The 24,637-nt window shown below is 38.0% G+C and overlaps 1 protein-coding gene across 9 annotated transcripts in view; it reads right to left on the bottom strand.

Moving 5' to 3' along the window:
- LOC144026151 (teneurin-3) overlaps nt 1-24,637 on the bottom strand; it is a 212,685-nt gene that overhangs the window by 46,270 nt on the left and 141,778 nt on the right. For 5 of the 9 annotated variants that reach the window (XM_077532721.1, XM_077532716.1, XM_077532713.1 and 2 more), the window contains 6 exons: nt 22,805-23,005; nt 14,338-14,523; nt 9,320-9,340; nt 7,352-7,375; nt 6,069-6,215; nt 4,024-4,240 (listed from right to left, as the gene is read on the bottom strand). In XM_077532721.1, the coding sequence (XP_077388847.1) occupies nt 4,024-4,240; nt 6,069-6,215; nt 7,352-7,375; nt 9,320-9,340; nt 14,338-14,523; nt 22,805-23,005 (796 nt within the window). The remainder of the gene's footprint in view (nt 1-4,023; nt 4,241-6,068; nt 6,216-7,351; nt 7,376-9,319; nt 9,341-14,337; nt 14,524-22,804; nt 23,006-24,637) is intronic. The other 4 variants (XM_077532720.1, XM_077532718.1, XM_077532715.1 and 1 more) reach the window with 3 other exon arrangements.

Genomic DNA, 24,637 nt, shown 5'->3' on the forward strand with positions numbered 1-24,637 from the left:
TATTTTGACTTTTCTTTCTTCATGTCATTTTACATATCTCTTGTAATATTTAGAATTTTATTTTTTTAGACTTATTTGATGTAATTTAACATCACACACACAGTGAATATTGTGACTTTTGTACTTGTGGTTATGTTGGTATACCATGTCTCATTACAAAGAAAATGCTTTCTTTTTTTTAAACAAGCATCTTTTTTTTTCTTAAGTGTTTTTCCTTTTTCATTTTATACGTTTGAAATAAAGCCATTCATTCATTCATTCATTCATTCATTCATTGTGGTGTGTGAAAGATCTTTTTTCTTCTTTTGTTTATTTATTTATTTATTTTTTACTTTTTAGCAGGTTGCCTAACAAGAAGCAGCATGACTCACTAACTGGCTGATTCGCCCTTCAGGCAAGCTGATTTGTGCTGGCTCGACACTGTACTACACTTTCACCGGCCTGAAAATGATTTTTTTCTTTTTCCCAAAAAATATTCAGGCACTTTGCTGCATAAACTTGACAGACGTGTGAATAAAAATCTATCAAAGACAAGGGCGGTGCCTTCAGGTGAACTTCCGCATGACTTAACATCGCTGCTGTATTTTTTTTTTTCTTATGTTTCCGCTGCGTTTAATTTATTCGCCGCCTCTCGAGCGTGGAGAGGAATCGGAAACAGGCTCCCTCTTGCATTCATCACAGGGAGGAGAAGAAGTGGGGAAAGACATGTTATCTCCAGGTCATTATGTAGCAGACGCAGCTTGATCAACAGCAGTGTTAACGTGTGCATCCTCTATTTAGCCAAGCTCAGGCAATGGGGACACTTAAGAGCTTGGCGCTGCTTCTTTCCAAGCATGTCTATTTGTCTTTAGTACGCAAGACAAATGATATAAGTTCAAATAAAGCCAGCGACAGCTGCTGACGCGCTGAAATGAGTGCGCTGTTAAATGCGTGTATGCTTAAAGATGCTTAATATTCAAGAAAAGGAAGATTATTCGCTTTATATTGTTTATATATTTTTTTAAATTTCATTTTATTTTTTCTACTGTTTGCATTTGTTAATTGCAATTATATTTTTATTTTAGTGTTACTGCATTTTATTATTTTAATTCATCTTCTTTTTGAATTTAGTCTCGTTGCATTTTATTATGTTTTTCATGTATCGATGTTGATATCACTTTATTTCAATGTGTGTCAATGTGTGTGTTATTTGTGTAATTATTTTATTTTCCACTCTTTATTATTTTGTATGTTATCTTTTGACTGTAGGATCTTATTTTTTATATTTGTTTATATGTTACAACTTTCCATGATAAATTTCCCCTTATCATGCGAAACAAATTTAAAAAAAATTATACATATATATATATATTGAGCCTTAGTGCTCTCAGATGGAAACACAGTTACAGACTCATAGATTCACCAGTTTATTGTATTAGTGCAAATGTTTGTTCAATTTAAAGTAAATAGCAAATTTAGCTACATTAGCCAACTCCCGGGCACGTTTATTTTGATGTGGTCGGAAGAGAGACAAACGTGATTTCCAACCGCGCTGAGGGAATATTCCCTGCGACGGTTTCAAGTAATCCTTATGTAAATAGCTCGCTTTACTGGAAATATAGAAGCCGGCAATAACACAGACCCTAGCATGGCGGTAATCCTTATCCTCATTGTCTTCAGCTTACTGTCATGTTGGTGTCTAGCAGCAGCATTAGTCCTTGTGCTCAAAATATTCATTCGATTCTCTTTTCGCTTTCTCACGGCTGAAAGAAAAGCCCGCCGTGTTAGAAGTTGAGCATACAGTTAATTAAATGTCACTGTATCACAACACTGCAATGCTGCATTTATTCATTAAAAGCTTCATCTTTAAGCCTTCTGGCTTTAGCATTTAGCTCCGAGCAATTGGGCAAAACGATTTAATGTGGCGGTAAACAGTGTACTATCATCTTGTTAGCATTGTTGAATGACTGTGTTAGCCTGTCCTTAGCTTTAGCTCTTGTGTAAAACATTGTGGAAGATAAACTAAATAAAAGCCGTGTGGTTAATACAGCATGTTAGCCTTCTGGCTTTTGAATTTAGATTTGAGCCATGATGAAAGTTGATTTAATGTGGCAATAAACAAGTAATAATAATAGCTACAAGGCTAACTTGCTAGTGGCTTATGTTGATTATTTTTTTTTTTTGCTTTCTGGCTTTGGCATTTAGCTCCAAGTAAGTGGGCAAAATGATGTGGTGAAAACAAAACAATGTTTTCAGGAAATAGTTAGGAAACCCTTCTTCGATATGCATTTGATTTTTGAATGTACAAGTGGATCAAAAATGTTTAGTGGATTTTGATGTCTTTCTTGATCTATTGAATTTATTGCTTTAAATTATGAAGACTGGTGTAGTCCATAGTTGGTCATATTTACTGTTGGTTATGTTGAATAACGTGATGGTCAAGTGTGTCAATGCTGAATGAACAGGATAGGAAAATATGCATTGTAGGCTAATAAATGAGGCAGCCCCATGCATTTAATATGCAGAACCCTTTGGACTGAGGTCTGGTGCCAGATCTGGCAATAGGCTAACACTTATACAACAATCAAAAATGCATTGTATTAAGGTCTGACTAATAAGTCTTCCTTTTTTGAGTCCCAAATAAAGTACAATAACAAAAAGCAGACACAAACTTGATCTTGTTAGAAGAGAAGCTTAAAATATCTTTAAAGGGAAAACCAAATTGTAACAGTGCAACAAATGTGATTTAGAGGATTGTTTGTCATCGTAATGGCGTAAAATCAAACACAGCTGCCCTTTTTTAAAGTTGTAGCTAGAGGGCACAAATTCATTTGTCGGTTGTTTATCATCTGATAGGTTCGTCAGTTTTCGTCTAAAAATATAATAACATAGTAGGCCTACCATGATGTATATGACACATTTCACAGCGTTTCAGAGCTGAAAGAATGGTTTGAGTTTTCATGATTTTAAGCCACATTTTTCATACCGTATTTTGCGCACTATAAGGTGCACCGCATTATAAAGCGCACCTTCAATCAATTACATATTTTAAAACTTTTTCCATATATAAGGTGCTACAGTAGAGGCTGGGGTTACGTTATGCATCCATTAGATGGTGCTGCGCTAAGGGGAATGTCAACAAAACAGTAAGATAGGTCAGTCAAACTTTATTAATAGATTACAAACCAGCTTTCTGACAACTTCATTCACTCCCAAAATGAATAAACAGCTGTTTTGTTATTTTCTCTGAGGTAAAGTATTAGTATTATTAGTTAGCGATCCAAGATGGCGGGATCTTCTGCGCATGCGCGTCACCGATCGCGCAGGGTCACCGATAGCGTCTTGACAGCGAGACCTGTTTCGGCTCAATATTGATTCATATATAAGGCGCACTGGATTATAAGGCGCATGGTCAGCTTTTGAAAAAATTGAAGGCTTTTTAGGTGCGCCTTATAGTGAGGAAAATACGGTACAGAAATATTTGTTTTCATCTTTCAAAATTGGCAGGGTTGTTAATGTTAACCCTATTATCTATGGTGTGTCAAGACCAGGAGAAAATATGATTGGCATTTTTTCACTCTCTCTCTCTTTCTCTCTCTCTCTCTCTTTTTTTTTTTTTTTTAATAAAAATGTGTTATATGAGTTATGTACGGTGACACTTTCATGTACAACACAAACACAAATAACTAAATATGCTGTTGTGTTTATTTTTTCTTGTTTGTTGGTTTTTTTGCTGTGTTTTGCAGAGTCACCCTTTCCCTGATACGAAAGCACAACCATTGCTAGGACTCTTTATGCTGTCTCTTATTTGTCAGCTGCCTGCCACTGCAACTGCCTTCTTTCTTTCTTCCATTTACCAAATACGGAAGATGACATGATCCTGTCACATCTGATTGTTTTTAACACTGCTGAGCGACTCACAACAACACAAGACACAATAAAAACAAAACAAGGGTTGTGACAGTGTATAAGCTATTCTAAGCACACTTATCACCGAGCCTGATGACACCAACATTACGGAGTGGCTTTGCAAATACTGCTTACCTGCTGTTGAAGGGGTTCTCCCCTGTTACCACGTGACTCCCGCTGGACCCCATCAGGAAGGACACACGCTCATAGAAGCTCCTGGAGGCGGGCTGGCCGGCCGTGTTCTGGCCCTGCGTGGCGGCGGCGGCCGGGTCCAGCGAGCCTTTACAGTACGTCTGACCCTGACAGGAGATCTGAGCGCAGCAGTCCGGGTCCATGCAGTCCACCAGACCATCTGGGAAACCAGGAAGGAAGGATGCGTTAGCCTTGGTGTCGTTGTCAAATTGCGCATCGGGCACTTGAGTGAAAAGTTACATCTATTTGAAAACAGCTTTCCTTTTCCGCAAACTTGGATCTCAAAGTCTTGCGCACCAATCAATACAATCAACAACTATTTGAAGTCGTTTCCTTCTTATCAATCACTACATTGAACAGCTATTCAAAAATTGTTTCAGTCTATAAGTGACACCAGTGGCCCGGAGAGGTAATCAAAAGTTGTTTTTGGTCTAGACCCGATGGATGAAATGGTCTGGATGTCAAAGTTGTGCTTCAATCACTACATTGTAAAGCTGTTTGAAGTGTCTTTTCTTCTATCAGTCACTACAAGTGGACAACTTTTCCAAAGCGTTTTTCTTCTGCATGCCAGTCTTGATGTCAACGCTGTGAAGTGGAAACCAGTTTCAAAGATATCATCTATCGGTGCACATTTTTTCGTAGTTGTTTTTAATATGTGTAAGCTAGTGTCAAATTATCAACGATTACAGTTGACAGCTCGTCCAGAGTAGTTTTTTTTTTATACCTGCCTCAACGTCAAATCACATCTCAGTCGCTACAGTGGTCAGCTAAGGCAACTGGGAAGAGAGGAAAGCGGGATAGCGTCTCCGTTATGTGTCAAGCTCTGGTGCTCTGGTGACCTCTCATATGAACCGGGCATCATTAAAGTGACAGCGCGGATTGAATTATTTAACAATCACCCGATGTGACCACCAAACATGTTAAACAGGCCACCATGTGAGGGACCATTTAAAAAGTATTTGGGCACCTGACTGCTGTTTTTCAACTTCTGGTTATTTGTTTTTATACTTTGATTTTTTTTTTATTAACCTGGTATTTAACCTTTTTTTTCCGTGCATTTGTGAATTGATATTTGACTAATTCTGATTTTATTTTTTTTCTTCCATTTTATTTATTTTTTTGCACCTTTTAATGACTACTGTTTTGACTTAAGTTTTAATGGTTCATTTTGTTAGTTTTTTTAATTTTTATTATTATTATTATTATTATTATTTTTTAAATTGAGTCTTGTTCCTGACTTGGTTTTGCCTTGGGTTTTTTTTAGTTTTAGACTTTAATAATAATAATAATAATAATAATAGTAATAATAATAATAACAATAATAATAATAATAAACAGTTTTTGGGGGACTGCTTTATTTTGTTATGCATTTATTTATTCGTTTACAATTTTCAGTGTATTTTGACGTCATTCATTCATTCATCTTGCGATTGGCTGGCAACCATTTCAGGTTGTACCCCCCCCCTAGTGCCCGAAGCCAGCTGAGATAGGCTCCAGCACCCCACGCGACCATTGTGAGGAGCAAGCGGTGAAGAAAATGGATCGATGGATCATTTATTCATTCATTCATTCATTCAAAGTGTTTATTTTGTCTTGGTTTTTGTGTTCTTTTAACTGTTTTTTTCCCCCCACTTTTGTGAATTTATTTCTGTCTTGTTCTTGATTCCTTATTGTCTTTTTTGACGTAGTTTCATTCTCACTGGCTTTTGACTTTGATTTTTGGGGGGTTTTAACTTGTTGACTTTTTAAAAAAAAAATTTTTTTACAATGTTTAAATGATTTTTTTACGGTTTTAATGCATATTGTTTATATTTATTTTGCATTATTTACTTTTTGCCTCTGGTGTGGCAAATTGATGGAATTTGTCAGTGTGAAAGGGGCTTCTGCTATTACATTAGCAAATTCATTCAACCATTCCTCATCTGTACCATACACGCCAGGCCAAAACCGGCTTTAGGCGGCCGGCTTGAACCGGTTAAGCTCCCTACCTCCCTCGTTGTCCTTGCCGTCTGAGCAGAGCGTCTCGGTCGCGACGTCGCATCCCAGGCCGCGCCATCCCGACTGGCAGATGCAATGCCAGACGTTTTGATCCAGGACGCAGCGCCCGTTGTTGTTGCACAAGCCCGGGCAGCCGTCTGTCAACACATCATGTAGCAATGTCACGCACCAGCACGAGTGAGTTGGGTGGGAAAAGGGGTTTAGAGAGCAGACAGTAGGCAGAGGAGCGAACACAGAGTGCAGAAGACGTCTGACAGGACTCGGGATGTGTGTATAGGTTCTGTCGATTCACATGAGCGCGTCGGTGTGATAAAAGTGTCTCGGTGACTCTTAATTAGGGCAGGACCAGGACCCGTGTTGGAGCTTTCAGGTGGTCTATAAAGGTGCTAATGTTGATCCTGGAATGAGGTTCCCGTGGGTCAAACTGCGCACCGCAGTGTGGCTACAGCCAAACACTGCACACTCTAATGAGATCCAATACAAGAGCTGGAACAATAAAAATCTAATAATACTGGAGTTTTGATTGGGGAGGAAAAATACAATTTCATACTCTCCCCGAAGACAACACCCAACCTCATTATATTCTATGGTTTAATATATAAATGTGCAGATAGATAGATAGATAGATAGATAGATAGATAGATAGATAGATAGATAGTGTCAAGCAAAATTTGAATGCAAACGGTAACCCGTGTTTAAAATAAATAAATACATAGAAAGGCATCTTTTGACACGGCCCTTGTATTGCATCCGACTGACCCATGTATATAAATGCAGATGAACTGCGTGGGAACGTTTATTTATTTTATTTTTTTCTTGACATTTGTATCAATACTGGAAAGCAGCTGCCTGCATTTTGGACTGAATGCTCATGTGAAGTGACAGCCACAGTGACGGGGGACAAGGAAGCCTTTAATGTCAAATAAGAATCATAATAAAGGGGAAGGGAGAGAGGGAAGCGTCGGCATCCTGAGCGTCTACATGTACAGAGAAGGACAGAGCACTGGCCTCCACAAGGCCCAAACAAACCACAGCAGCTCCACTTGGGTAAGACAAGGAAAGGGGGACGAGGGGACCGTGGAGTCTACTGCGTTCAAGACGGACAGGGAATGACGGGACATATCAGAAGGAAAAACGGGGAGGGGGAAAACATCATGGTCGACTCGGACATAGAACAGGTGTATCAACGTCGTGCTAGGGGGGAGACAAAGAGCAGAGAGGGAGGTGGGAGGTGATCGTTTGTAACAATCTCCCTGGGGAGGGTTCAGTTTACCTTTATATCCTATCTTGACCGCTCCTATTACACAACCCAGGAGAGGGAAACATTTAGGAAAAAAGGGAACAGAAGTGACTTAGCTAAGGCTGACAAAAAAAACATGTTCTTATAATTTGACAGTAGATCGGCGCATGTATAAAATCCCCGCCCACCAACGCTCGTATTCTCGGTGGAGCCAGAAGGCCGACGCTAACCGTAGGAGCTGTATGTTAAAGCAAAATAAGGATTGCTATAGTCAACAATAAGCAGGGTTGAGCCAATAGGAGTCAAGCATACGGGTCACAGAATTAGGCATGGGATGTTTGGGTTAAGGTTAGGGATTGCATTTGGGATGAGGATTAGGCAGATTAAAGGATGGGTGGTTAGGGTTAGGGTTGTTAGGTTAGGAAAGGGATTAAGATTCGGGATTAGGATTAAGGGATAAGGACTCAGGTTAAAATTTGTGTCCTGTGATTTGCTGGCGACCAGTTCAGGGTGCACCTGCAGGCCTCTTGCCCCAAAAAACTGTTGGCCTATGCTCTCGCTCACCCACAACAGTAATATGGCTTTCACACAACCGGGCTCAAGCGTGCTAAAATAGCGAACAGGAAGTAGCCCGGTGCTTTTTCCTCTTGTTTAGACATGAAGTAGGTTGCAGTTCGGCAATATTGATGTATCCCCTTTAGGATGAAACTTACTTTTAGAGAGGAGGTGGAGGAACCGACAAGAAATGGGCTCATCAAATGATGAAGGTAGAGTTCAGGTTCATCCGTGAGTTGCAGCTATTTGGAGACTGCTTCGAGGCGTACTTCAGATATCTTCAAGTTTGACCATGCTTTATTCACTGTAGCCTACAACACCGCCAAAATGCTCTTTTCACTCACAAATCACTCCACCATCATCTCTCCTATTGTGTACGCCATCTGATGTCAAGGAGGCACTGCGCCCAAATGTTTTCAATCAATGCGACACTGCCAGGCAGCCACGAGTGCGAGTGCACATACACAATAAATTGGTTTGTTAACTACGAACTGCGCTTTGCTATGTGTGGTATGAAAAACCCTTCATGTGGACTAGCTATACAGAGTATTGACAGATGGGTCAAGGGTTTGTGTTAAAAATAAGGGCGACACAGATTCATGGACGAAAGTAGATTTGAGGATGAAGTGTTGTTTTTGAATATTTAAGGCCATCATTGTAGAAAATGTGAGCTTTTAAGACTAGGGCTTGGTCAGCACATCCGCATCACAGTTCTGAGTTTGGGGGTTTGAATCCAGGGTCCAACCTTCCCATGTAGCGTTTCATGTTCTCCCCATGCTTGCATAGGTTTTATCCAGACACACTGGATTCCTTCCACGTTCCCAAAACAAATGTGAGTTTGTGAGAATGTGAGTATATATTCTTTGTCTATATGTGCCCTGCAATTGGGTGACCAGTCCGTGGTATCAGCCACCTTTGCCGAAAGTCAGCTTGAGACATGCTCCAGCACATCTGCGGCCCTAATGAGGATAGCCATTTTGAAAATGGATTGTATTTTTAAGCAGGGTTGGAGTTACGTGGAAGGTAGGTTTGGGAGGTGGTATTAGGGTTAGATTAAGAGGACATCTTAGGTTAGGGTTAGGGGTTTAGTACTAGTAGATTAGATGAATTAGAGGGGTTAGTTTGGGTTAGGGTGTATGGTTAGGGTCAGAGCTTGAGGGTACTAAGTGTGATGGAAAAGGGTTATGATTAGGACTCCAAAGCAAAGCAAACCAAAGCATACCTGAACTCCCATAAATACATCTGTGGGTTCCAAATCAATTATTTTTGTTGAAAAAAAAAAAAAATCCCAATTTCAGTGGAGCCGGAAAGCCAACACGAAACATGAGTGGCGGGAAGTATTCGATATGTTAGAGGCAAAATAAAGGTGGATCGGAACAATCTGCATGATGAGGTTATTCTCAAGCAAAGAGTGTGTTGTTTTGTTTTGTTTTGTTTTTCTTTTACCTGACACTCTGGAATCCAGGGCTTTACATGGACGCCAAGAGCAGATCAGAGGAAGACAAAGAGGAAGTAAGATAGGAACATAGAAAAAGACAATTATTGTAAGACCATGTCCACATGAGCAAAGATTCTCTTGATTATTGAAATAAATTCAATGCGTACATTTTCAACTGCATGTAGGCCACAAAACGTTTTACATTTTTAAAAACAACATTTACGATAAAAAAAATTATTGGGGAAAAAAAATCTTGTTGGTCCTCATGGAAATATATTTGCTGGTTGTTAAGTGCATGGCAAATGAACAGGTGGCACCTTAATCCTCCTACATTTCCAAAAAGCCAGTTTTTAATGAATTTTCATTGCGAAAATACTCATATTCAACATATCTCATCCATCCCCAAAGAGAATGCGCTCCTACCAAAATATGCATACCCGAAAAATAGAAATGTCAAAAAAGCCTGTTTTTGATGAATTTTTATAGAGCTCATATTTACCCTTTATGTCGCGCACCCCCGAGGATGCTTGCGAACCCCCGAAAATCTGCACCACTATTTGATGATTGCCACTGCTTCATACATATCACATTATAATGGTAAAAACAAAAACAAACGCTTTCTCCTTTTCTGCATACCTTAAAAAAATAGAGTAAAGAAAAAAACAAAAACAAAAAAACATTCTTGTATTTAAAACTTAAAATATATATATACATTATAGTTCATTATAAAATAGAAGAAAGACATGAAAATTTCCCTTAAAAAAATGATACAATTGCTCAACTTTGATCGACCAAAATGCCCACGAAGCTAAGAGACACTGGGTGGCAGTATTGTTCAATTGCCATGCATTTTCGATGGATTTTCCCAATAACATTACTTTTAGTACAAATAAATTTGTGAAGTGGAATTGGCATTATGATAACTTATAAGCAAATAACTCACCCAAAAAAAAGGCCAAAAAAAAAGAATAGCAATGTTCATGTGGACATAACGTAAATTGAAGTTAGGCAACAAGACAAGACAGAAATAAACAGATTTAAAAAGCACAAGAAAGGATCCACAGATGAAGACGAGCCATCGTTTTTGAGTTATCACGCGTGTGAGTTCAGCGTTGGACAAAATTGTGAGCTGTTAATTAAAGCGGCGAGTGATTAAGAAGAAGAATCCCAGATGCCGGCCATTAGCGGCCGTACGAATCACCGCCTAAACGACTCAGTCTAAAAACGGTTGCTAAAATATTCATTATGAACATTCTCCGTCTGCTTTGGCTTGGCGCTAATGGGCTAGCACAAAGGAAAACACAGCTTCTCTTGATATTTGAACCTCTTTGTTTGCCTTGTCGCGTTCAAACACCAGTGGGCTCAAAGCAGATCCATGCTGAGCCATTAAGCAGAATACCCGAGTCACTTCTTCCGACGCCAATTCAGCTTTGACGGTGGCTATGAGTTGAAAGCACCTCAAACTGCAGTGCACTATATACTTATATAACGGGGTCAGCGTTATTTAAAAAAAAAGAATAGCAGAGGAAGTCGTCCATGCGAGCTCTAGCAATCAAAAATGAGATTAAAAGGCACTTTATGGACAAATAAAGCCCTGAGAAAAGTGGATGTCAATTGAAACAGGAGCATAGGGAACATTTAAGAAAGTCAAATTGAAGACTTAAAGGCTGCTTCGATTCAATTTAAGACTTCTTGTCTATTGAATACAACCACTAACGCACATCAAGCTGCACTTTAGCTCGGGCCATTTTAGTTAGACCTGTTTTATAGTTGAATTAAGTAAACGGAACAAAAGGAAATGTACTTTTTTAAGTAAAGAAAGGAGTAAAAGAGAGAGAGCCAAACAACAAAAAGGTGTGTGTTAAGGTGTGAGGCGGTTGGTTACAGGGTTCAGGTTTGGTGAAGGGTTGATAGTGTTGTATTTTGTTGTTTAATTGTTAGGCAAATAAGAAAAGTTCAAATATATATATATATATATATATATATATATATATATATATAGTGTATACAACTGTTGAAAGCCTTTACATAGGAGGTTTTGCTTTTACAAATATTTAAAAGAAAATATTTAAAAGGTGAGGTAAATATTTCAGAATGAATTTGGTAATAGGGCTGCACAATATATCGAAAAAATATCGATATCGCGATATTGGCCCTTGCAATATGCATATCGCAAAGGCATGCAATAAGTTTTATATGGAATTTTATGCTTTTTATATGAATTTGACCAGTCATATGCTAACTAAAATGTGCATCGCCATTCAATAGTTGAAAATTATCAAGACATAATTACAATTAATTAACTAAGATTACATCAAGGTTGCTTATTTTGCCACATGAAAAATGTTCTTCTTTCATTAGGTAATAAAAAAGTAATTTATTTAGGTACATGTTAAACATCGCAATAATATCGATATCGCTATGTTAAGCAAGTATATCGCATAGCGCATGTTTTTCCAATATCCTGCAGCCCTATTTGGTAACGTCATTATTTTTCATGTACAATTAATATCTTTAAATGCTCATTTTTCCACTTGCTGTCGACTGATGATGACATCAGCTGTGCTGAGGAAGTAGGTAACGACCAATCATGGCTCAGTTTACTGACCAAACCCAGAAAACAGGTGAGCCATGATTGGACGTTACCTACTTCCTCAGCACAGGTGATGTCATCATCAGTCGACAGCAAGTAGAAAAATTACTTTTTAAAGCTATTAATTGTACATGAAAAATAATGAAGTTACCACATTAACTCTGGACAAAATATTAACTTTTAACTGCTGAAAATTGTTCAATGAGTCAAGTATCCCTTTAAGGCACCTGCATACCCATATAGTCATCATTTTGAGAGGCTACTCATTATTTCACAAATGTTGCTAAAATGTACTATTTGCACTAAGAAACACTATATTCTTTGTAGAAAGCCTACCAAAAATCACGTTATAGCTGGTAGCATCGAGCTACACCAGTTTTACTGGGAGGATTACGAGATCTGGAGTCTGCCCACCTCCACCTGCAGTGAAGAAGCCTTGCTGGATTGTAAATACATAATTAATTGCCGGCAGTCTGGAGTTGCTGGATCTTTTGTTTCCTAGGTAATGCACAGGAACACGGAGATCGGGGCTGCGAGTGGCCCCTCGGTGATATAGCGTTTGACGCTACATGTCGAGGTTCAAGCCAGCACACTGCAGGTCAACGGTTGGAAGCGGCACCTCCAATGTCATTATCCTCATTAGAGGCAACTGAAGTGCCGCCATTTCATGGAAAGTGATATTCCAAAGAGGCCTTGACTTGCTGTCCGCCCTTGACTCACTAATTCCACAGTTCCACTTCAGCAGAGGAAAAAGGTGGTTGAAAGGAATATTTAGCCGTCCAAGGTGAGATGCTGAAAAACCGTTCGACAAAGTTTCTTTCACTGAGAGAAACACCCGCTCCTAAAATAAAAAGGCTTTGAATTTTTGAATTCATAACCACTTTATTAAAATTCTTTCAACATAATTTCCAGAAAAATTAAACGCACTCTGATTGCGTTATGATAATTTTATGGGAACATATTTTACTAAAACTTACCATAACTGTGTTTTACTCACTTGCGAGTAACATAATGAACACCTAAGCCACCTTTTACTTGCTTGTCGGCACGTAAATGGAACAAACTACATTTTCCTCACTTGCTACAAACGTAAGCAACTTTAGCTACGTCATACAACACGTCTATGAACATAAATTAACATTAGCTATATTCATCTGTCGGGACTATGACCCAATCTTTGCTACGTTTTCATCATTTGTCAGGAACTTACATGAAACTTAGTTTTATATTTTACATACTTGTTAGCAACAAACTTTAGCTAATTTGTACTAACATTTAGGGCCTTAATTTTGTAACACTGTCATTAAATACTTTAAAGCAGGGGTGTCAAACATACGGCCCGTGGGCCAGATCAGGCCCGCAAAGGGGTCTAATCTGGCCAGCGAGATAACTTTGTAAAGTAGGGAAAAAAAAAATCGTCATGTCGGACCAATTAATCAGCCAGCCACAATCAAATACAAATTTGTAATTTCACAAGCAGTCCTCAGATGAGTAACTTGTACATGGAATTGCCATGGAAGTAATTATTTTACACACAACTTAAAAAAAAAAAATAAAATAAAATAAAATAAAAAAAAAAAAAATATATATATATATATATATATATATATATATATATTTTTTTTTTTTTAATTCATAAACGTGTTAAATACGGCACAAATTCAATTACTGGTAACACAAATACATGACAAGGATTAACATCCTTATAACTTCATGAACTGCGCCACACAATGCATTCTGGGAACTATATACATGCAAAACAGGTAGATTTAACACATCCGGAACTCATACAAGCAAAGTGTTGCCGCGGTTCATTTGCGTTCATGTTATTTTTTTAAACAATAGATTACAGTTGAGCTCCGTAATTTAGGACTCGCCCAAAAATCTAAAGAAATCTGCGTATAATTGACGGCAATTGTTTTCAAGTTATATACCATTATTTTACCGATTCGGCTCACTTAGTAATATATTTTCCTCCATGCGGCCCCTGAGCTAATATGAGTTTGACACCCCTATGTTAAAGAATCTGCAGATTGAAGTCATTTTTTTTCTGTATGAAACTGGTGTCAAAACATGAGGCACACCTGTAGAAACTCATATCATAAACATTTCTGCATATGCAAAGATCACGATGATAATTTTGATGACACCTGTATTCAATTTGACAAAGTGTAAAATTGAAAGTCAATATGTTAGAAGCAGCCCTCAGGATGAGGCTTTTAATTGGAACTTATGCTGCATCGTCCTGACAAGATGGGGTACCTAATGTGTGATATATGCTGGGGAGTGCAGATGGATTTTGTTTTTTTTGTTTTTTTACAACACTGAACCCACTGACATTCACGCTCCAAGGTTGCCCATGTTGCCTCCACACAATCTGTGGCTTTTTGTCAGGTGCCTGCGTGTGTGTGTGTGCGGAAACGTCTTACTCACCGATGGTGCAGTGTTCACCCGTCCAGCCCTGGTGACAGTCGCACTTGCCCTCGCGACACACCCCGTGGTCGATGCAGCGCGGGTGACAGTCTCTTTGCTCACACTCGGCACCCGCCCAGCCCTCCTCACAGTGACACATGCCGCCCAGGCACGAGCCGTGGGGGCCGCAGTCCACCACGCAAACCTCTGGAAGGAAAACAAAAAAAAAAGACACACACATAAACAAACGTCACATTTTGACTGTGCCAGCAGCGTGATTTATTCTCCATAAATTGCTTAACAAAGATGACTCTCTTTTTTTTTTTCATATCACAAGGGAGAAAATTTCCCGCCATCTTTTTCCCATGGTGCCCATTGTCTCAAAAGCTGTGATTTATTCACACAGGAAACCTTTGATTGTGTGGATGTGGTATGCGTTTTCAAAGGGTAAATAATTTGTCAGTGTCGCTTCGCCTCACCTGTACAACTCTACTTGAGAAAACAGCATGAGAAAGCTAAAATGTGCGTGGAGGGATGTCACATTTACAGTCTGACAAGTACTGCAACACTCTTATCAAAGCTTTCCATATGTATGTACGTCAACACGGAGTAGAAAAGCATAACATGGACAGATGTAGCAGTTAAAAGCAAGATTACACACAAAATAAGTGATCTGCGATGCTTTCAATTCTTGATCCTAACAGGGTAGGATAATAGAAATTAAGACGTAAGAGGCGGCTTATCCTTTTGTCGCACTAGAGCGCTCTCGCTTTTGAGATATGACACGTTCGACAGTCTAAATAGTGGGAGGCTACTAAGCGAGCCGGTGATTAATGTCGCAGGAGCACATGACAAGCTCATTTATAATCATGCAGTTAATAACACGGTTTATTTGGTAGAAGCTACTCTCAGTAATATAACATATTGGGCAGGTGCATCTAAAGTTTTTGACCTGTAACAAAGTACTGAAACATAGAATCTAACATATAGTCCCTTGAGGGACATACAAAATTTACAATATGATGTTTGCTAAGTGTACGTTCAAACATTTGACTTGCTTGGTGGGAAAGTAAATGAACCATAGTTACATCATGCTAACTTCGCGCTAGCTTCAGGAACACACGCATACCTTACTGCTTTGTTTGCTTATGGGAAAAGTAAAAAGACATGTTTTATGTTGTACTTATTTGCTTGTAACATAATGCAAACAAACCTTATTTAAATAAATTATAGCAACTTGTTGGGATTGAAAACAAACAAAGAAGAAGGAGATTAATAAAAAGTTTGGTAGACACAAACCCGACTAAGGTAAGGCAATGAGCAGATATACTGTACCTAATATTTTGCCCTGTGATAAAATACTATGACAGTTTATACCGCTCTATTGTCATCTCCCCATCATAGGGACATGAAGTCCTTTAAAATGCACATCTAATTACATTCAGTGAAGGTACATTCAAACAGTAGCAGTGGACTTACAACTCAGCCCTGTGGGACTCCCTTTGTTTCTTAGTCAGGCATATGTGATGCGTCTCCCTTTGTTTTTTTCCCTGTTATGTTAAAGCTTTTGTTGTGTATGTGATGACATAGTTGATATGTGAAGTGTAATCACCTTGGGATGTGAATGATATAACTTTGAAAACACTTTAAAGACATTCTAGCATTATTACTTACATATGCTAACATGCATGTCAAAATATTCATTTTAAGACCTTTACCATACTTAAACACGGTCACAAAAGTTACAAAATGTCAAAGGTGTGTTTATTTATTTAGTTGTGGGGGTGGGCCTAAAAAAAATGAGCTTATTAAAATTATTAAATGTGGCAAACATATCCATCATGAGTATAACCAAAAAAAACAAACAAAACAAATTGGGTCATTTTGGCCACTTCCATGGAAAAAACAACATCTCCATTTTGTCAGACTAATACCGAATTTGAGCCACATATACAAGACAGATAAATAAATTCAGTTGGTATTTACTAGTGTTGTTCCAATACGTTTTTTTGGCTCCCAATACCGATACCGATACCGATACCGATACCCAGCTTTGCAGTATCGGCCGATACTGATACTTGAGGTTTTTTTTCCTCAACATGAAAAAGCTATCCTGCCATCAGTTCAGAGCATTTAAGGGCCAATAGGATATCTTAGATCGGCATGCAGTGAACATGTCACATATCAGTGAATGTTGTGCATGAGCAAGACACAAGATGCTGCATCCAAAATCCTATATTAGCGCTGGCATTAATGGTATCGGCATGTAACTTGTGAGTAGTTACCGATACCGATACCACTGTTTTTATGCAGTATCGGCACCTCTGCCGATACCAGTATCGGTATCGGAACAACACTAGTATTTACTTCTTAAATGTCTGAAAGCAACAAAGTGTTATGACTCACACTGTCTGATTCAGACATGTTCAGAGCACAACAAACCCAAACTTATAGAAATTGTGTATCCTGCGGCATTTATTTTTATTTTTATTTTTTTACCCATGCAAGGCACGTAGAAGAACAGTGTGAGGAGCATCCAAACGCCGTCTGGACTTTGACAAAAGCGAAGCGGGCCTCTTTGAGTCGGCGTTATCTGGCCGAACCGATACATCAGAGCGCGGCGGGCCGAGGCTAACGCTAGGCGAGAAGCGAGGATAAAAAGTGTGACAATCAGCATGGAGGCTGGAGTGTGTTCTCACAATCTGAAGTGGCTCCAGGAAATGTACAAGTGCCTGCAAAAGTTTCACACTTTAACTTACAAAGGGTGTTTTTGCAACTATTCTGCATGGGCAATTTGTTCACGCAAATCCACCTGCACATTTTGCACATTGCATTTGTTGACTATCTGTCAGCATTAAAATATATCAAAATGCATAGTTATTGCTAACGTTTTACTCAATATAAATACATCATCAAAATATATTAAAGTATCATTAGATAACTTTAGGTCTAGCCTGTGTAAAAACTAGGGCTAGGAATCTTTGACTGTCTCACAATTTGATTCGATTACGATTTTTGGGTCTACGATTCCGATTCATAATCAATTTTCGATTCTCAATTCAAACGATTTTCGATTCAAAATTATTTGATTGACAAATGATTTCTGCTTCAATTTACAGATATGCAAATAATTGTCATGATCTACTCCAGTCTGTTTTACAAGAAAAAATGACAAGTAGAGACATTAAAGTGTCTTTTTTTTTTGGTTAAACATTTATTAATTTTATATCGTAAGTGCCTTTTTCCACAAAAACAGCATGTGGGCTACAACTGCCTTTTCCCCTTCTTCTTCATGTCTAAGTTAAATAAAATCGATTTTTGGATATTAATATCGATTCGATTCGATTCATAAATGAGAATCTCGATTCTTTTATGAATCGATTTTTTGGCACACCCCTAGTAAAAACTGTGCCAAACATCGTGTGACTCACTGTAAAAAGATGATCGTCACTTCATTATGCTGGGACCCCGAAAATACGAAAAAATATTTAAAACTTTTTGAAGATTCCTTTAAATTCTAAGACAATGGATTAATAATAATAATAATAATAATAATAATAATAATAATAATAATAATAATAATATAAATTCCCTGGGAAAATACCATTAGAAAACGTTAGCAACAATGTAGAGGAAATATAGAGAGGATGTCGAGGATATTTCACTCAATTCAAAATGGTGGAGAGCTTACATGTTGTTGTCACAGATCGTCACACTTCTTCGACCATGTCAGACTTTTCCCTTCAATTGAGATTTGCTTGCGATTAAGCTCCCCCCACCCCCAGCTCACACTGTAGAATATTAAACGCTCCTCTTGGGGGACAGTCATCGAATTGGCAAAAGGTTCCTCCTTCGCAAAGAATCCATGTAATCAATTTTTCATTAGCGCCAAAGTGTTTATCTGCTTTGAACACGCCGCAGCCGCACGGAGGTTTGCGGGCGGTCGATCACGGCAGCCACGCTTGTTAATTAAAGTTTATTTAATTGAAGGAAGAGCCGCAATATTAATTGTCCAGCTTGTGGAAATTCTCCTACCAACACCGGCGGGTTAACAGACTCCGTCATTTTTGGGCCGAGACGATCTGCTGTCGACTATTTCGAGATCCTGGCTCAGTGAAGACATGAGAGAGACATGAAAGGGAAAAGAACGTCTTTGTTGTGCTCGGTTTTAGTTTCTTTTGAAGCACCAAACAATGTTGTGCAAAATGAATAAATAAATGCATTTAAAAAAACAATATGTCCATTTGTAATACAAAATAGTTTCTTCTGTTGTCATGGTAACAATGAATCCTCTTCTTTTGTGGTATAGAACATTGATGGAGCAACCTGGACTAATATCACTGCTCACTGTTAATTCTTTACCACAGTGGTGCAAATCAAGAATGAGCTCAGATTTTTTGGTCAATTTTGTTTGGCAATAGTCATTGAAAATTGTGAAGAAGATTCAAAGCTTTTATTTCATTCAAATATTTTATTTCAGAATTCCAGAACTCCAGCGAGTAGCATTTTCCCCTTTAAAGCCAATCACAAGCCGGTACGTGTCCACGTTATTACCGCTTGTCACGTACGTCCTCAAACGTGTGTGCCAATGATTTCGTGTTAACTCGCTGCTAATGTAGTTTCAATTGTGGTTGAAAGTGAACATAAAATATGAAAACGTTCAACTGTGTTGCCTATGGTTAATAATTGTGTGAAACATTTCAGAGATGATGTCATGAAACGCAACAGTAGCCAGGTTTACATGGAGCCTTGAAAGCAAATGGAAACACTGCGGTCGGAATAAACTCAAACTCAAATGGAATTTCATTCAGTGTAATATTCTTTTTGCCAATTTGACTGGTGTCATGTACCGTATTTTCACGACTATAAGGCGCACCTAAAAGCCTTCAATTTTTTGAAAAGCTGACCATGCGCCTTATAATCCAGTGTGCCTTATATATGGATCAATATTGAGCCGCAACAGGTCTCGCTGTCAAGACCCTGCACGATCCGTGACGCGCATGCGCAGAAGATCCCGCCATCTTGGATCGCTAGATAATACTAATACTTTACCTCAGAGAAAATAATAAAACAGCTGTTTATTCATTTTGGGAGTGAATGGAGTTGTCAGAAAGCTGGTTTGTAATCTATTAATAAAGTTTGACTGACCTATCTTACTGTTTTGTTGACATTCCCCTTAGCGCAGCACCATCTAATGGATGCATAATGCAACCCCAGCCTCTACTGTAGCGCCTTATATATGGAAAAAGTTTGAAAATATGTCATTCATTGAAGGTGCGCCTTATAATGCGGTGCGCCTTATAGTGTGGAAAATACGGTATACGCTTCAATCGGAATAACCAGGCTGTGTCCAGTCTGCACATGCTCTGTCTTGATGTCAACGCGCAGTGACATCATTATTTCCGTACGTGAAAATGGTGGCTTCCAACCACAGCTTATTTCAAACTATTTGCAACTTGTAATAGATGAGTGAACTATTTGTTGATAAACAATTCATAATTCAATGCTCCTCTCACCAGATAGTCACGACAACCGCTACATTACACAATAGAAATAAAGAGAACAACTAAAACAAATAATCCAGATGATGAAAGAAAGTCCACATAAATCAGGCTGACAGATGTGAGGGTCTGGCCTCTGCACATTGCATCGTCCACTTGTGCTCCAAAGTAAATCCCGATGACAAATTAAGAGTCTCAGATGGGAAAAAATAAAAAATAAATGAATGTAACTTTTTCTTTTCGGGCACTAAGGCTGCGAATAAATCTGTGTCTCATATTTTCTAATAAGATACCTGCATGACACCTCAAGAAAGAACATATGTCGGGTCCCGCAAGATTAATGCACGGTGTCAACACCGCGTTGTTAACATATGTCGGCTCCTTTATAGCAAGCAGTGCGCGCGACAAGTGTCACAACTTTGACTATCTCCGTCGCAGAGCATAATGAAGCTTCATGAAGTTTTTTTTTTTTTTTTTCCCCTCTCTCTCCCTGTAATTTAATCAAGGCTGTAAAAACAAAGCGCGTCATCAGGAATTCATAAAGTCAGGGCCTGGCTCGCATTCATCAAATTCCCGACTTTCAATCAGCGGGACACCACAAATGAATAACTTTGGCTTTACGAAAGGAGAAGGAAAGACGGGAGAAATAATTTGATTTAGCCGTCTTTTCTGCTCAAAGACTTTCATGTCCGACTGAGTGGGGGAAATAAATTATTCCCTTGTAGTCGATTACAATTTTGAAAAGTTGAGCTGATTAATTACCACAAATTTAAATGTGGAAAATGAGGATTCAAAGCAAAATGCATATAGAACTGTTGGATTAGCAAATATCAGTATTTTATCCATAAAACCGCAAAAACCATGCCGCATTCAAAGGGGGACAAAATGAGACGTGCATGAAAGCATAAAACATTTAAGTGCAATCATTTCTCGCACAATAGAAATCACAATAGAAAATTAGAAATCAACAGTCCATGGCACACTAGGTCAAAAAATGTGATCATATAATTAATGTGACCATTCCTCTTGCCAGACATCAATGATAACCACTAATATGCACACTACAAATAAACACAACAATGAGAAAATATTATCTACAGAGTCAAAAAAGTAGTCTGCTCCACACAATGTCCTATGAAAGTATGTGACTGATGAAGTAATTGCTTGTCTCGTTATATATATAAATGATTAAAAACACCTTGCACACCTTGCACAATTGAAATGATCAGAAAAATTCATGCACATTCATGCATCACGTAGTAATTAATCTATTGGCTCTTATCGCCAATATTAATCAATGATAACTACTCTAGTGAGGATAAGCAGTTCGGGAAATGGATGGATGCTCAGTCAAAATATAGAACGTTATAACTAATGCTACTATTACTCTGAATGCCTCCATCATGCACAATAGAAATGAACAGAGTGAAAAGAAATATGACAGTCAAAATAATTCATAATGGCACCATCACTCACAATATATGATCAGAAAATGTGTGCAGCCGTTCCTCGCACCAATTATTCATGATAATCGCCAACTTGTATTATATTAAAAAAATAAATACATTAAAAAAATAAAAAAAACTACAAGAAACTAATCCACACTCAAAAAAGTCCACGGCATCTTTTTTTTTTTTTTGTTTAAGTGGCCATTTCAACTAATTTCCAAGGCGGAGCTGGATCGTTTATAGAGCAGCCATAATTTTACATCACATAATCATTAAGCATATCAAAGTTGCATATACCTCGTACAATAGTTTTCCCCCAAATTGTATGAAAAGATGGCGTAATTCATTATCAAGTCTGTTAATTAAGGCTAACGCACGCATCTGTTGTTGTTTTGTGAGCGCATCAAAGGAAACATAAACAAATTAAGCTAATGTGTTGCCAGTTAATTTGAGTGTACAGCATTAAAAGGCAAAAATACGGAAGCCGTACAAATGCATCGGGAGGTAATTAACTGCTCTTTGATGCTATGAAAGGAAAGAGATGAAACTACAACCCCCCCCCCAAAAAAATATTATTTTAAATATGAAAACATGTGAAAGTAATGTTTAGGCTAATTTTTATTTTTTGATGTATCAGTAGCGAGGGGATTTTTTTTTTTTTGTTAATTCCCTGAAGCCAGTTTACCTTAGCAACATGAACTTCAGTTTGTTTACCATGAAATACAAAAAAAGTGATGCCCAAGCACGAACATTTGTGTGTTTCTCATTTTCACAGCCAAAGTTTAGCACTGAAGTTCAAATTTGACCTCTCAGCAAATACTAGGAAACTGATACAGTGATTGTCGAATTTTGAAAATACAGCCTCCAAAACCAAGTTAATTTAGTCATAAGGAATTTCAAGGCCTTCTTAAAATAATTGGCTCAGACATTTTTTCAGATTTTTCAGGAAACAAAAAATGGAACCATTTTCATCATGAGGAGATGATTTAGGCAAAAAAAAAAAAAAAAATTGCAAAAAACAAACAAAAAAAACAGGCAATTATTTTAAGAGGGTGAAAATTTGGTAGGCACATTTATCATGAGGAGACTCACAAAAAAAGTGTCCAAGTTGAACTATGTGTACTAGTGAGTCTATAATTTGAAACTGCATTTTTTTTTTTTTTTTTTTTTTGGTCACTGGACAGAAAATGACACTGGAGTTTGATGATTCACCATTTATCACAAAACTAATACAATATCTCCACGTTTACCTTGAAGAAAAAAAAATAAAAAATCTTTGCCCAAAACTGGTTTCATGTAGCAACATGTCATTTGGTGGCCTTGTCTGTCAAAAGCAGACCCACAAAAAGGTCTCAAGAAACCATCTCCAAAAAGACACAAAGTCTGCCATTTTGGTTTGAAGCAGTTATTAATTTTCACTATTTCCAGCGGGCCTAAAATTCATTTGGCATGTCTGTCATGAGTAGTTCTACAAAATACAAGTGGCGTGACATTGTGATATGACAACACAACGCATGCAGAAAAGGAAGCGCTTCTGACCTATAGAGCAGTCAGCTCCGGTCCAGTGTTCCTCGCAGACGCACGTCCCAGAGTCGGTGTTGAAGGTGCCGTGGCTGGAGCACTGTTCAGGACAAGTGCTCTTCAGGATCTCGCAGCTGATTCCGCCCCAGCCCGGGTTGCAGTGGCACTCGCCGTGATGACAAGTGCCATGTCCCGAGCACTTTGGGTCCATGCAGTCCACTGAGCAACACACAGTCAACGGCGTCACTTTTAACACTTGTCCACATCTTGTTAGTTGCGTTTAAGATTATTTTCACTTGAGGGTCAATGCTCTGTGCCAAAGCTGCTCTTTATTAGTTCCTGCTATACATCAACACTCTTAAGCTCTGACCTCTTCTGTACTCCTAGTCTAATGATATTCCATTAAAGGCGCTAGGAAAAAGGAGCATAATTAGTGCCCCGCTGATATATTCAGTTACTGTAACACACTGCATTGCACAGTAGATGAGTGTTCGCACTGCATTGCTGAACATTGCAGCTACTTCTTTCTGCAGTCTAAAATCGTGTACACTTTGGTTGGTGCACTGCAACATTGTCTTCACTGCTTACGAAAAATGTGTTAAGTTCATTGAAGACTACATTGTTTTTGCTGTGTACCAAATCACATATATTATGTTAATTGCCTTTAATTATTACCAAAACAATGTGATTAGGTTTATTCCACAAGAAAAGTTGAAGATGTAATTGTCTTAATTGGGGAAAAAAAAAAAGTATGTTATAGACATTTTCATTGTTTACAAAAACACAATGTACTGTATCTTCATTGTTGACAAAAAAAAACATAGGTTAGCTTCTTATAAGACGACTGAAATTTGTCTTTGATGCTCATGAAAACACGCACATTACTTTCAATAGTTATCAAAACACAATTGTTAGTTGTGTTCAACACTAAACTGTCATGTTTACATTACCGCATACTTTAGTTACATTGAAGACTAAACTTACATTTTTTTCCAAAACTGAGTAGCTGTATTCACAAGTTTATGAAAACAGATGTTAGGTTCACTGAAGGCTAAATTGGAATGAAGGTTTATGAAAACATGTTATTTCGTAACTAACATACTTTTGACTCGACTCAAAATTGTTTTGGATATTAACATAAACACGTAAATTAGTTACGTTGAAGACTAAATTGGCGATGTTTTCAAAATATGTTAGATACACTGAAGATCGTCTTAAAAATGTATAAAAAACAAAAACAAAAAAAACTTAACTCGATATTTTGAAAAATATGAACTGCTGAGGGAAAAACGGTTCGGAGGATGGATGGATGGATGGATGGAGTATTATTGAGATGTTGACTGAAGACTACTGTAAATTGTATTCAACTCAATTCAACTTTATAGAGCACTTTAAAGATTTGTGAAAGTATGTTAGCTTTGCATTCAATGTTTGAAAAATCACATTAGTTACATTCATAAAAGACGCCATGATTCGGAAGACGCATTACGTTGAAGGCTAACTTGTCCTTGATATTTATATATCTGAAAAAAAGATCTACATTATGTTCACTCAAGACTAAATTGTCTTTGCAAAAACCAACAAAAAATGTTTTCAAAAAAGGTACGCTTACTTCCTGCTTCCTCAAAGACTTAGTCTAATGTATTTAATGCTTACAATGGATACATTCACTGTATTTATTGCTTAAACGAAAACGTTGTAGATGCAAACATTGTCGAATGTTTACAAGATCACATAAATTACGGGTTAATTGAAGAGTAAATTGTCGTCAGCGTTTACAAAACACAAACATTAGTTACGTTTACGGCTCCAAATTGTGTTCAATGCTTACAAAATATGCACATGTATTTA

The sequence above is a fragment of the Festucalex cinctus genome, chromosome 9 (genome assembly GCF_051991245.1).
Source record: "Festucalex cinctus isolate MCC-2025b chromosome 9, RoL_Fcin_1.0, whole genome shotgun sequence".
NCBI lineage: Eukaryota > Metazoa > Chordata > Actinopteri > Syngnathiformes > Syngnathidae > Festucalex > Festucalex cinctus.